The following is a 15,189-nucleotide window of genomic DNA, read 5'->3' as shown; positions in this document are numbered from 1 at the left end:
TCTCATCTACATTCCTGTTTCTTTTGCAACTTCATTTCTCGAAGTTGAGCCCAAACCTGAAAACACAGGTTTTTTCAATGCCAAATTATTTAGGTTGTAAAGTGTCTGCGAATGGATGGTGTCTGTCGTGGTGAGCAATCAACGGAGGGGGGGGTGGAAAGTTGAGACTGTACTGAGAATAGGGATGTTCCTCTTTGTTGCTGTGTGGAATTCTTTATTCTGTAGCTCTTTTGTGTGTAGAAACTTGTAAGTCATGTTGTGTTGAACAAAGTTTAGAGCAGATTGGACAAAAGTGAGAGTATAATTACTGGAAACAGAGGAAGTAGCTTTCACAATGTAAAGAGGTTGAATGATGATCCTTGTATAGGCCTGAAGTCTTCCAATTCTGCTGGTCTTGCTGGAAGGGAACATTTGGATAGTTTTGAACTTTTCCGTTTCCTTTAGTCAAACAATTTAATATTTCCATCATTCAGTGCACTTAATTTCATTGGCAGTGTTGAACTGTAAGACCAAGACAGTTACTTCTCTAAGAAGTGGTAGTAATTCTTCATGTAGGTGCATGTAGTAGCACATGTAAAGCAGCAGTAAAGATGAGGGTAGTTCTGTTCCTCTTGAGCTTCAGATTGTTTTACCAGAGATTTCTGTGGAAACAGGGTTGTTTCTTTCGTGGCATATGAGATTCCTAAAGACTGGGATTTGCTTGTGAATGAGCACGTGTTTCCAGAATGGAATTACTTGGAATGAGTTTGTTTAATGGATTGTGGGTTCCTCCAGAGTGACGCTGCAGCGCCTGTGTGAGGAGTTAGCTCTTTTTAATTGGTCCCATATGTACTGGCAGATAGTATATTAACCATGCCTTGAGGGGATAAGGGCATCTGGTTGAATCTCATGGTGCATATTTTATTTCTTTTCTGGAGGCATTTGCTTTTTTTTCCTTGGTTTTCCTCCCCCTCTTTGTTCTAAGAATGATAGATATGTATATATATGTATAACCACTAGCATTTTGAAACTTAACACTCAGCCGAGGGATTAGTTAAGCTTCTGCAAAATTATGTGAACTTTGCTGACAAATAAAGAGGAAGAAATGGAGGTTTTATAGAGAGCTGGAGTTTCTGAGTATCTGCGAGTTTGAACGACTAAACTGCAAGAAGTCAGAAGCTTAATCTCCTTCTTGTCAAGCGCTAAGGAATTGTCCTTTGAAAACCAGAAAAATGGAAGCATCAGAAAAAATTAATTACTTTTGGAAAAACCTTGAAAACACTATGGAGATTTAACCTTTATATCTGGAGGATATGGATATTGGGGTGCTGTCCTGCCCATGGGCCCTGCTGGCCTCAACAAAGGGAAGCACCATCCTCAGCCATTTTACTTGACTCCTTCTGAACTGGACAAAGCAGAGTAATTTTGCATCTGGCTGCTTTGGCTCAGCTTAACAAGTAAGGTAGTTGCAGGAGAAACAGGAATGTAAACGAGTTGGTTTGATTTTTCTTTTGTAAAGGTTTCTTGGTGCAAATCCTGTCAATTATCCAACTCTAAAGTTTTCTGAATTAATGAGACACTTTGTGGGAAGGTATTTTTGATCACTTTCTGTAGAATCCCTTATTTCTGATATAGGCTCTCTAGTGTACTGCTTTTATTCGTGGCTTAAAGAAGTGGAAAGACCTACTGTGTGAAGTTGCCCTGGGGTAGTGGCTATGTATCTGCACTGCAGTGGGACCAAATTTTTGTCTGTATTCTGCATCGTCTGCTCAAAGGTTTGTATAGCTTTAAATCCCAGAGCAGAGTTCCCCCATGATGAATAATTTGCTGTTGAAGGTGGGAAAGGATTAGTATTGCAGGAGATGAAATGTGAGTGTAGTCAGGGCTGGGGAAGTCTCCTTGTGATGGGACAGTAGTGCTGGGCAGACACAGTTCCCTGGGGATGCTCTGGGGCATGTGCTCATGGGGATGTGTGGAGGGAGGGAAGACTAAAGCCACCAGGCTTCTTCACCCCTTGCAAGGGTTGAGGGGGTACACCCTGATGAAGGCTTTCCAAAAAGGCTGACTTGCTAAGGATGCAGGTCCATTCCTCTGGGAATGGCTTGTGTCCATGGGAAATAGGAGGACCCCTTCTCAGAGACCCTCAGGAATGCCAGACTTAAAACTTGGGGGTGGTTCTGACCTGGAAAAGGCAGGGCTGTAAATTAGCATCAAAGGACTCAGTGATAAAATAGCTTTAGAGGAAGGAAAGGATTATCATTGTTTTGCAGCTGTAAATACAATAATTCATTAGACCAGAAATTAATTTGATATATATTTAAGCAATACATAACCTTTTTTGTCAAGAATTTGTATCCTTTGTTTCTTCATAGTATTAAACACAGTATTACTTCTAGCAAATAATCAGGGCAGATTCCTTGTTTGTAGCAGGTGCCTTTGTCACCCAGTCCGTATCCCTGTCTCAGAAAATAAGTCTTAACAAGGCAAGAGGGGTGTCACTGAACTACGTAACTGCTTACCAAGTTATTGATTTATTGCAAATAATGAAGGGCAAGAGTGACAGAGTGAAATGCTGGTTTTGAAAGGGCTGCTTTGGAGAATGCAGTTGCTGTCTGGCAGGTATTGTCTGAGATGGCCTTGTTGTGCCAGGCACAGAGTGAGGAGAAAGAACTTTTTAAAGCATCCTCTGACACAAATTATTGGAAAGCCTCCAAGAGCAAATTGAAAAAGCAATAGCTGCCTTCATGCTGCAGGATTCCATTGTTTTAATATTGGGCCAACTATACCAAATAATACATGTACTGGAAACTCATGTTAGGAGAAAAATATGTTGGAAAGCAGCTAAGGGGTCAGCTCAAAACCAAAGTGAATGAACTTGACGTATCTATGCTGCTGTGTGTTCTATTTTGTTATTTCTTTTCTTGCCAGCTCCTATTTCTTAATTTATATCTACTTTTTCTTTTTTTAAAACCATTTCCCTTGTCTTGGACTCGTATTTTAACTGCCATTTGTTCTGGAAAATGCTGGATCTGATAAATTCTTCTGCTTCCACTGAGAAATTCTGGTTGAAACTGTGATCTAGTTTAAAATTCTAGACCTAGTTCAGTTGTGACAAAGTTATTAGAATTTGAGAGTTAACAGTGATTTCTGGGGCCAAAATTTTGGTAGCAGTTATTTATGAGAGCAGCTCTGTTGATATATTGGTAAACATTATTATGCTTTATTTCTATTGATGCTAAAAAAATGTTCTAAAATATATATGCCACGAACACCAGGCATTGGAAACTACAGCTTGTTTCAGAATATATTTAACAGTCATCAGTAGATAAAAAAGTGTAAAAACCCAAATCCAAACAGATATATTTAGATGTTCATCTTCCATCCAGCATGCTTTATTTCCAGTGAAATAATAGCCTGGGAATTTAAGCACTGTAATGTAAAAACTGATTAAAGAACTTTGTATTGTGGTACTGTGACTTTTTTCCTCCTCCACTCATGTCTTAGGGAGGTCTTATTTTATTTTCATGATTATGAGTGTCCTGAAGTATTGACTCCTTCCTTCCTATTGTGATGTGAATCTCTATAGTGAGGCTTTAGGTTCTGAGCAGTTATGACTAAACTGGAAGCTTGGTCTCTGAATATCCTGTATACTTACATTTGTTTAGGTTGGGGTTTAGTTTGACTGATGATAGAGAGATGTTAGAGGATCAGTCATGAAATTCTCATCTGGCTCTGAAGTTCCCTGCAGTTTGGAGGGTGTTTGTATCTGGGACTGTGTTTTGTTTGGGCAGCAGTCCTGCTGATCGGAATCGCATAAGCTTGGCAACAGAACGGGGGCATTCAGCCAGAGCAAACTCAAAGTACACAGGGTCTGAGAACAAAACGTTTCACATGAATTAAATTGTGAGGAAAAAAGAAATTCTTTAGACTTGTAAGAAAACAAGGCAATGTGAGCATCGTCATACAGGCAGCTGTGTGATCACAGCTATTGATAGGGAGTGCAGGTTCTATTTATAAAATCTTGGTACTTGTGTGTTTTTAAGAGATACATCTTGCCACCACAGGAAAAAGAGTATTTCCAAGAAGCTGGTATTAGAGTGAGATGGAACAATTTCCAGTGCTTGCATGCAAAGATCCAGTAGCATCTTTGCTGGAAGGCTTTTTAACACTCACTGATTTTGGTTTCCCATGTACTTTGTCATGCTTTTCTATCTGCAGTCTTGTGTCCCCTTTCCTTGCTTGTATCTACTGTTTCTGTATGTTATAGGTTTTTCCATCAGAGCTTTATCCTTGGCTCCCTTATTTCTCGGCTGCCTTATTAGTAATGGCAGGAGAAGTCCAGGAGGAGCTCTGCCTGGCAGCATTGCTTGTATGCCACCTCTCCTGGTGCTTTCCTTTCCCCAGTCTCATGCCCTGCTTGCTTTGATGCTATCTTCTTCTTGCTGTCCTGTCATACAGGTTAGAGCTTATCCTGTTGAATGCAGATTACTCCTTTCTATGCCCAAACTCTCTCTGCCACCCCATCTCTCTCCTGTGCTTTCTGCTGGGTAGGATGGGAGGAGCAGGGAACATGAGAGAGGAAGAGGTGGCAGGCACTGGTTTGGTCTCCAGTATGCAACCATGCATGGTCATTGGACATGTGGAGAGGGGACAGAAGTTTGGTTGGTTGGCTTTTGGTTTTTTGGTTGTTATTTGTTTTTGTTTTATGGATCACAATTTCCCAGATGCTTTGTCCCAAAATCCTTGCGGGTGCCATGCCATCAGCCCACTGAGTCATGCCAAGTTGTGCCATGGGCCTGTCCAAGCTCCTCTACTTACAAAATGTATAACAGGGTGCCTGCAGGCAAGCCTGTCTTACCACTTCTGCATGTTGGCATTTCTTTGTGATTGAGAGATGTAAATTCAGACATAATTACATGATTTTTCACATAACTAGCATCTGTTACCTGAAAGAAATTGAATGGATTTGTTTTTAATAGGCTGGCAAAATATAGGTCTTGAGATGCTAGATGAGATACGCTTTTAATAACTGGATTTTTGGAACTGGATTGGTTTCAAGAAGGTTACTTGGGATGGATCTGCTTGAGTATAGTTGTGACATGATCTTGGGTTTGTGCATGCCAGTCAATTTTGTGTTACAGAGCAGGCTGCTGATGGGATGATTTCTGACTTTATCATGATAAATTGCTTCTATCCCTTCTGTAGAGGGTATTGTAGTGTTCAGTACAATGTTTATATGAACCGCTTGTAAAGGGTAAATAAATAAGGCACGGTATAGTTTAATATGGGGGAGGGAAAGCATTTAAACTGTATTAGCAGTATTTGTTTAACAAGAAATGGATCAGATATGACATATATCTGTGCTGGACAGATTGGCTTTAAACAAAACAAAGCCTTGAAATGGATCAGCTTTCATATAGATCAGAATTCTTCTTTCCTTGCTGAAAAGCTGGAGGCTTGGAGTTGGGTGGTCCTCAGCTCACAGCTGTGCTCATGTCACTCATGGGGTAACCATAGTGCTAAAGGTCTATTGTGTTGTCATCTCCTCTTGTACCTACAGACTGGATGGTGGGTAGCTAAATTCCACTGGGAACAGGCGAAAAGGAACATTAGGACTTCGTAAAATTCTCTTGCAGTTCAATTTGCTTGGTTGTGTCTTTCCTCTGCTAGGCTACTTTGTCTTGTTGTAGGATGCTGTTGAAAAGTTCTGTGTTCATTCCAGAACTAAATGGGTTTCAGAGGTAGAGAGGTACTTATGCTGAAGTAGTAAATTATAGAGATTATTTTTGAATTTCCCTGGGACTGATCTTTTGCTGATGCACTAATATGGATTTCATCTGGAAATTCCTTTGTAGGTGCTGTAGAAGGAAGAATTGCCCAGAGGACTGCTTCTTGTTCTGGCAGATCCCTCTTTCAGAGTCTTTGAACTTTCAGAATAACTCTTTTTCATAAGTTAACATTCATTTTTGGGTTTGGATTCAGTGTGAATCTCTGGCAAAATTGGCCAAGTACAGGTCATCTGGAAATGTGACGCCAGTTTATGCAGTCATGTGTTAACTGTAATGCTGATGTTAAGAGAGAATGGGGGATGAGGGCTAAGGTGCTGAAGACTTTTCTTAAAATCACCATGTTGCAACCCAATTAGCCTGTAAAATGTGTTTATTTTGCTCATCTCCTGTTGCTGGATTATAATGAGTTACAGTCCCCTCTTTCTTGACCTTTATTTTTATACTCCTATCCAATATATAACCCTTTCTTAGATTTTTGACTTCGGGCCTTTATTTTCATCATGAAAATTAAAAGGTCCACTAGGCTTGGCTGCTGAATACTCAGTATTGTGAACAGCAGTGACTGTTTTGTCAAGACCTGAAGATGAAGAGCATTATTATTACAAATTTCAGTGCATAATTTTCTCCTCCAAGTCATGTTTCCTTGCATGGAATCATAGTTACTTTCTCCAAGATATTTGGCCTGAGTTCTGAAAGTGATTGTATTTTTGCTGACAAACTAAAACAAAACCCAAATGCTGTTAATTTTTAGTTTTAACAGCAACAGAAATTGTGCCTGAACTAAATACGCAGCACGTAAAATTTGCAAGTTGAATGTTGTGAACTAGTTAGTCTAGAGCTAATGTGTGACTGTTGAGCTGATAACAAAATATATGTTAAACAATATAGAAGTTCTTGATTCTTATGTTCAATTAACTGGTAGCTGAGTGTTAGTGATAGCAGGGTTTTCATTGAAATATGGAGCACTTTGAGGGTCACCAAGGAGACAGGAGGCAGCACCTCTCTAGAGACAGTCTTAGCCTGCTCTGGGTTTGGGCTAACATTTATGCACCATTTGGTTTTCTTCTGCAGGGGAAAAGGATGCCATTAAGATGGGTAAACTAAGCAAAATAAACTGATGGAACTTGAGTCTTTGAATAAGCAAAACTATGGTTTTGAATTAAGGTCATTGTCCAGTGTTATTGGCAGCTTTACTTAAATTTTGCTCTGAGTGTTGTAATGTTCAGCAACTAGGAAAATACAATGCTAATTACAGGTCTGATGCTTTCTTCGGCATTTAAGGTATTTTCATTTGCTCAAGGTATCTTTAAACTTACTGCCAATTTCTTACTGTTATGTTGCTCCTTGCATTTCTTTAAAATATAAAGTCGTATCAGTAGCACCATCTAAATGGATAAAGAATGAGTGATGTGTAGTTTTGAGCTGTTGGTATAATCATGCCAGCTAAGAATATTTTCTGATGATGATTTTCAATATAAGAGCCACCAAATGAACCTAGTGGTTCTGGCACATGAAATGTGAATGGTATAATGTTCCCTGAAACCGTATTCGTGGGATTGCCAAAGTCATGCTTTTCAAGAATTTTGTGAACTTAAAGCACTTTAAAGAAATATTTTGAGTTCACAGCAGTGGAGAGTGAATGCCTCTTCTCAAAAAATACATTGGCTACTCTTATAGGTCACCTTTTGCCAACAGTTTCTGCAGGAGATGCCAGTTTGGAGTGGAAACCCAAGAAATGGGTTCAGCGAAGTGCTTTGTCCTGTTCTTGGCTTAAAGCACATGAATAATCCCATTGACTACCCACGCGTGCTTTACTGGGACTGCTCACATAGTGAAAGTTAGGCATGTGTTTAAATAACATGCTTATCTGGGGGCTCCCTGCGTGATGTCTCCTGGCAGAGATTTGATTTTCTTATAGCAGCCATCACATGACCTGTGCAGGGAGCACAGCATGGTCTGCATTAGCCCTGTGGGCCAAAGCAAAAGGCTATTTCTGTGTCCACCCCCAATCCTTTCTGCACTTCTCTGGCAACTAATCAGCTGTTTGCTGCCAGTTGTGCTCTAGTGTTTTTGGCACGCAATCACTCCAACTTGCTGCTCATACAAGTATTGAATTGCCTTTGTAAGGCTTTTCCTTGTTTAAGATTGTATATGTGGTTGTTACAACATGAAAAAAAAAGACAGATCATTGCCATAGTTTTCATTTTGGTCAAATTGTGCCCTTTCTGTCAGTAGTCCCATTGAAGTTTATAGAGATGTCAGCAGAGGAGAACAACCATTTTGCAGGTCCAAGCTCACTACTCAGAAGGTCTAAATGGAGTTTTATGCATCTGTTGGCTAATGGAAGCACCATTATTTGTTGGAGAAGCCCTGTAAACAGATAATTTGTAGAAATAGAGCTCTTTCAGCACTCGAGGGAAAAGTTAAATGCTAGGACAGGTTCTTTAACCTGATTATTTCACAACCATTATCTCTGTTGATCCAAAATTGGCTCACTTGGAAAATAGTACAACATGAGGTTAATAGTACATTTTTTTCCATCTGTCTTCCTCTCCCATTCCCTGCATGCACAAGATAGCAGCAGAAAGCCCTGGAGGCAGCATTTCCCCAGGCTTGAAAAGGGATCAGTCACAGGGAAAATCTGTGCATGGCTGGACCTGAGCTCCAGCACCCTCTGCCTTTTGCATATTTTCTCCTCCAGAAATACAAGCTCAGCAGCATGTTAGCAGACCTAGAGCCTATAGACAAAAGTAAGTCAAGCTGTAGCAGACAGCAGTTAGTCAGTGGCACCAACAAGCCCAGCACTGCAGCTGGTAATTAATGATGCTCCTTCAAAATACAGCGTCTCAAACCTTCAGCTTGCTTTGTACTCATCATGGCTTTTTACCTGCTGTTCAGCCTTTGCTAACAACTTAATGGAGAGGCCTAGGAAACTCCAAACAAAAGGCTGTTAACTGCAACCTAAAAGTAAAATGAAGTAGGTTTTCTGTCAGTTTTAGTAACTCTAGCTGTCAAAGAACTATTATCTTCATGATAATAGAAGAAACATGTCAAAGAATATTCTTCAATGTATAATCACCTTAAATGGAGTACTTTTTTGATGGAGCTGTGTTTGGGAGAGTGAATGGGGTAACATGTAAGATGAGCAGGTGAAAAATAGTATGAGTAGAGAGTTTCACTGGGATAAAAACCTGAATGCTTGCACAAATACCACAGAGGCCCTAAAGTATTGCTGTTAACAGGCTGTAACTTCATGTGTGAAATAGGTAAACAAGTACTGTTTTCACAGACTGTTAGTGTATATGCTTTGAACATATTTCTAAGAGTGCTTGAAGTGCTGTAGTTCCAGTATCATAACAATTGTTAGACTTAAACACTGACAAACTAAGGACTAAACTGTTATAAAAGTGTATCAGTAGGCTTTCAGTTGGCACATGATAAAGTATTTATGAATTAATAGCAAGTTTATTTTTGATGGAATATTTATATCAACAAAAATCCACAGAAAACCAGCATAGGATCTAAATAGCTGATTCATCCCCATGTATAAATAAAATGTTGAATTGACACTCTATTTGTGTAAAGCACAGGGCTGAACAGCAAGGACCTGTGTTGATTTTCTAGCTCCGATAGAGGCTTCTTGCATGATTCTGGGAAATCACTCAGCATCTCTTTTTCTGCAAGCCAGACCCAGTAATGCTTGTCTGCCTTGCAGAGGTAAAGTGGAGACTGAGAAAAAGGGTGGCTGCAAAGCAAGTTAAGAATCTCCTATGAAAAGTCAGAAAAAGTGGTTTCGTTTTGATGAAAGTAATCTGGAGTCATTGCATATATGTCTAATAACTGCTGCTTGGTAAGAGTCAACTTAGGAAGTTTTGATAAAGTCATACTTCATTAGACAGTGCTGTGGCATGTTACTACCTTTATTTGGTTCATATCTGCATTTTTCCCGCCTTAGATAAGTAGTAACGTGAAAAGTTCAGTTTTCAAATGAAGGTCAGTTCGAAGAAAAATCTAAATGTTAAAAAATATCTCTTGACTCCCCTGATTCCACAAAATTGATTTGGAAGTCTTTCAAGGATTGACTTTCCTCACTCTAAGCAATTGCTGAGAAACTTTTAATTTGATGACTTTACTGTCCACTTGGATAGTTCTTCACCTAAGCCTGGGGAGTCTGTTACAGAAAGTGACAAGTTTTGAATGACGTCTATTCATTAGTACCGAGAGTGACTTTTACATTGGAGACTACAAGAACTCTTGCTGACAAAGGAAGAGAATATAAAATTCATGTGACAAAGGCAAACCAGTGAGGGATTCAGCTCAGTGGGAATGGTAACATCTACAAAGGTCAGTGGGATGAGATTTAAGTACAGAGGAAGGAGAACAAGGATGGATGAATCCATAGTTCTTATAATGGTCTTTGATCCCCTGTTGTTCTTCCCTGTAGACATTAGTAGAGGAACTGGGTCCATGAACAGTTTTACTATATACTTGCAAGTGATCAGAGGTTGAATTTAGACTCTTTGTGGATTGTAATGAATCCTTTCACTTTGTGTGTGTATATCTTTTTTAATTAAAAAATCTCCACATTGCTGATAGTAATGACTGGTCTCAAGTTATAGTATTTGTTAACTCTCCCCAGGAAAGCTTGCAAGGCATTGAACAGCAAGTGAAACATGCAGACATGTCCAACTATTAACTCGTATTTTTCTGCACTAGAACTGGAGGTAATTTCTTTTCTTTTTCTGTTTAGCACTTTCAGACCATGTTAAAGACTAAGCTGAATGTCCTAACTCTTCGTAAAGAGCCTCTCCCGACAGTGATCTTCCATGAACCAGAAGCCATTGAGCTGTGCACCACAACTCCCCTCATGAAGACCCGGACTCACACTGGATGCAAGGTACTCTGAAGTATAAACTGAAGGATTGAGACCACTGTGGAGGTGTCCCATGTGTTTGTGAGAACCCTAAAGAGCTCAAAGTAACCAACATGGTCACTGCTGTTCTGGAAATTCCATTAACTGCTACTATTACTATAAAGTTTCTGAATCAAAAAAGTCATTGAGCATTTCTGACCAGAAATCTTGGGCTTCAGGAGGAAGAGGTTTGGGTTACGCGTCACAATGCAAATTGTGGAGGATTTCTAACAGCCTGTGATGGACACTACTTATTGTAAACACTGACGTTATTTCTGTAAGGGCTAGTGTTGCAGCTTAAAACTCAAGGTTAGTTTGGTTGGGGTTTTTTTCTTTTTTTGTTTGGGGTTTTTAAGATAAAAAAGGAAAACGGGGGACAGGAGACTTATGTCTTGATCTGGTGAAGCAACAAGATCAATTTGCCCAGTTACATCAAAGCAGAACTTCTGCAAAAGCTATTCTTCTTTTTAAAAGTTTAATGGCCTAAGAGCCTCGAGTGTGTTCTTCTGTGGTAAGAAGCCATATAAAAGTAGGAAACAAATCTGCTCTGTTTGCATCTTTTCTTGAAGTAATTTGCCTTGGTCACAGAGCTCGCCTGGCCTTGCAGAGCCATGGGCAGCCTTGAAGATTGAGCTGGGTACCAGTTCGACCTGTGCTGCCAGTTGGGGCTTGGCAACAGATTCCCCTCACCCAGCCTGGCTGCTAGTTGTAGGGAGTATCCACCTGCCCTTGAGGGTCTTAGTGAAAATGGAGAGAACTGGGCTTCAGACTCTCCTGCTCTGTGAAGTATTAACTCTAGAAGAGCTGTTGCTTGATGCTACATGTACTGGAGAACATCCAAAGTGCAATTAAATATCCTAAACCCCTTCCCTGCCAGTGTGTATGCACAAACGCATGCACACACGCTCTTCCTTGGGGGATCTGGTGTGGGGTTGGAAGAAACTGCTTTCTTCACAAGAAATTGTGTGTTCCCCTGATTCTTTTGGCATACTGTACTTGGGCACCTCCCGGTCTGGCACTTCCTCAGCAAAGTTTCTTCTTGGAAAGTGTCACTTCCCAAGTGTTTAACTCTTTGCCTGTCACAATAGCCAGGAACAGGACTCTGCTGCTGGGTGTTGAAGCAGAGCTGCCCCATGCTGATGCAGAGGAATGCAGGGGAAGTGACTCTAAAATGCTTTGTATGGTAGCTCGCAGCATCCATGGTGATGCTTTTTTTCCTTTATGTTGACATCTAATGAATTTTTAGGGAATATTAGCTATGATGAAAATGGTTCACCCCCAGTGAAAGAGGTCAGGCATAATAATGCTTTCTGAAATCAGTTTATCTTTGTGAATGTGTATGGAATTTAAATGAAGCTTTTTATTCAACTTACAGTCCTTCAATTGGAAAAGATGAATTGCAGAGAGATGTTGAACCCCTCAGTGAAGAGAATCTCATTCTATATTTAGATCTCTTTTATTTATTCATTTCTTTTTCCTGCAGTATAGCATAGTAGTGCTGACTAGGGAACATCTGCTACCACAACACTCCCGTTTTCCTTCCTGAACAGTTTCTCCTTCTCCCCTCCCCTATAGCTAGTTTACCTCCTGTCAGTGCTGGAGTCTTATGATGGTGGTTTTGGGGTAGTGGCCAGGCCCTCTTCAGGTGATTCAGCTGTTGGGATTTTCAGGACACCCCTTGGGAAGATGATTCCACATGTATGTTGTTCCTGTGGCTAAGAAATCCTCTCCTGCTACTAACTGAAAGGCTTCAATTTTACCCAGTCTCTGTAGTCACAATCTCTTTCTTTTCCCCCTCTTTTTTCCTGACTAAATGTATTCTTCTTACCAGCTGTTTATAGGTAATTAACTTTCCTGTCCTCTTTCCCCTCCGATTATTTGTTTTTTGCTGAGTAATACAATAATAGTGTTGCCATAAAAAAGCTTGAATTTTATAATATGAGTTTTTGCTCTGGGGGGTCTGATCTATTCCTGTTACTCCGGGTGTAAGGGAGGAGATGCTGTGATGTTGCTGGTACCACCAGGCCTGTCTGGTTCTGAGACTTGGGCTTTTCAGGCAAGAGCATAGCATCCAGTTACTACTTGCTTTCATGAGTCACGCTCTTTTGATCCTTAATCATTTTATTCCTCTTGACTGAAATCCCTCCAATTTTTCTATGTAATCCCATTAATGAGATAGCATCATTCTTCTGACAGAGGCTCCAGACATGTAATTTTATTGCACAGTTTTAACATAAGCCTCAGCTGGCACCATCTTGTTATGGGAACTTGACGCATGCAATTGCTTTGCTGTTCAGAGGTCTGGGCATTGGTTTTCTGATGTGATTGCTCTTTTACTTGTCCTTTCATCACAAGACAGGCTTCTCTTTTCGCTTTCATTTGCAGTTAGCTGCTGAATCTTGAAGTAACAAAACTTTTTTGCTGAGATCTAATCTCATTTAGTAATTCAATGGGATGGTTTTAAGAATAGCAGGGAAATGTCTAGTTTGAAGTAATCTTGGGGGAACCCCCACCAAATCTGGAAAGTTAAACAATTGAACAAATTCAGAAAGCTTTTCTTTCTTGTCCAATTCCACATCTGATGCAACTTTGTTGCCATCATGGTTTCTAAAATATTTTTCCTTATAGCAGAAGACTTAAAACTTATTCCTTCTGTAACTGCACATCTACACGTGCCTGCTTGGGTTGCATGTGCTTGTCCTTCCCACCCTTCTAGACTCATGGACATGATTTCCCCAAGTAGGAGAAATGGGTAGTGTTAACACTGATTTGCAGCACAGAGCTTTAGGTGCACACGTTTGGGAGTTTGTGGTGCTGCTTGCTCAGTCAGACAGGTTGACTTGGAAGCTGTAGTTCCCAAAGGGCACCTTCTTGCCCCCCTTGCCCTTCTTTCCCCACCAGCCCTGTTTGCAAAGGGGGAGTGACAGCCATGCACCCTGGGATTGGACTGGTGCTGCCCCATGCAGCAGACAGCCTAAACCAGAGCAGGATTTCTGGGTACAATAAAGTACTCAGCCTCTGTGCTTTTTCCTGGGGTATCATGTGGTTTATTTGAACCATGGTGTACAGTAGCTGAAAGGTAGGTCTCTGGCCCCAGAGGAGCTGCAGCTTCGTGTCCTCCTTCAGCTGAGGATGCTGAGGCAGGGCACTGGGATGCAGTGCCCAGAGAGCTGCCATTTCTCTGGGAAACACGGTTGAGGACCTGTGTGCATCCTGCCTCTTCCCTGCAACAGGCATGGCATTATTGAATGCTGGATCACCAAGGGCTAAGGTTGGCAGCTGCTCTAAGGAATGAAAAAACCCAACTGGCTTATTGTATACCTGTAAATGGCAAGTCTCAGCTTAAGCTAAAGTACCCATTCCTGAGGAAAGACAAAAAAGAGTGAGAATAAATCTTTTCTTAGTAGCTGGACCACACTTTCATTCCCAGGTTCCTGATTTGATTTTATTTTAGTAGAGCATGTTTTCCATTCGGGTATGAGTGTGATTTAAATGTGTGTATATGAAAAAGCATCCATTCTTGTTCAGATCCCAAGGATTTCAATTAGACTATGGCTGTCCTGCTTGTAGGTTTTTCCTGTCAAATGGGCACTCTTGTGTTTCTGCTGGAAATCTCCTTGTCACTGATCACAACACTAAGTACCGCCACCAGATGGAAATACAAAATCTGGAGTAACTCTAGAAAATAAGTTAGTCTCTACTCAGAAATACCTGTTTTCTCCATGGCTTTTAACAGATCTTGTTTAAGTTCTGTGTCATTTATTCTTCCTTAGTGTCCAAATCGGCTTATATTGATTCTAATGTTTCTTGATTTCTGTCCCTTTGAGCCATGGTGGTGGCATGAAGGGAGCTCTTTTTTGCTGTAGCTTTTCCAGGCACTGATACAGTAATGCAAAAGGACAGAGGTTAAAAATGCTGTCTGCAATTTTTAAAGTGGTGTAGTATGTTTACATTTTTTTCCTTTTTATTGAAAGACCCTTCAAAGTGAAGTCAGTACTGAATAATCAGTAGCTCGTCTGGGTCAGGCGATCTTATTCCTCCAGTTCCCACCAGTGGACAAGCTTTTCTCAGCAGCCCGGGAGGCTGAGAGGAGCATAAACAGTGCAAATAATTGTATTCTTAAGAGTATGCTTTTATGAAATGGCAAAATATATTTTAGTGATACGGTATTTACAGGAATGATACTTGTTGCTTGCCTGTCGTATTGGATTGACTTGATGAGCTTGTTAATTCAGGCTTTGTGGAAGGTATGATGTGGAAACTTCTGTGGTGCATCTTAGATAAGATGGATGAAAGTCTTGTTTAACAATTTATGTAAATGGCATTTGTGTGGTAATGGTGTTTTAAAACCAAGTCTTGCACATACTGATAGAGATTTAAAAGTAGACAAGAAGTAACATAAATAAATGGAGTTTGGTCTTTCAGAGTAGCTTAATAGCTTCTCACCTGAGGCAAAAAGAAAGTGTTTCCTGTACTAAGCTGGCTGCAGGCTTGTGATGACAGTGGGGC

General features: G+C 40.5%; 1 protein-coding gene across 2 annotated transcripts in view; it reads left to right on the top strand.

Annotated features, from left to right (window-relative positions):
* The window catches only part of PID1 (phosphotyrosine interaction domain containing 1), an 89,339-nt gene that overhangs the window by 23,151 nt on the left and 50,999 nt on the right, over positions 1 to 15,189 (top strand). For both annotated transcript variants that reach the window (XM_042042329.1, XM_042042327.1), the window contains exon 2: positions 10,519 to 10,665. In XM_042042329.1, the coding sequence (XP_041898263.1) occupies positions 10,531 to 10,665 (135 nt within the window). In that variant the 5' untranslated portion in view covers positions 10,519 to 10,530. The remainder of the gene's footprint in view (positions 1 to 10,518; positions 10,666 to 15,189) is intronic.

The sequence above is a fragment of the Corvus kubaryi genome, unplaced genomic scaffold (genome assembly GCF_017639235.1).
Source record: "Corvus kubaryi isolate FWS band 111438036 unplaced genomic scaffold, C.kubaryi_AGA036_p1.0 37397, whole genome shotgun sequence".
Taxonomy (NCBI): domain Eukaryota; kingdom Metazoa; phylum Chordata; class Aves; order Passeriformes; family Corvidae; genus Corvus; species Corvus kubaryi.
Note: the sequence above shows the minus strand (reverse complement) of the source record. Positions and strands in the feature narration are given on the sequence as shown.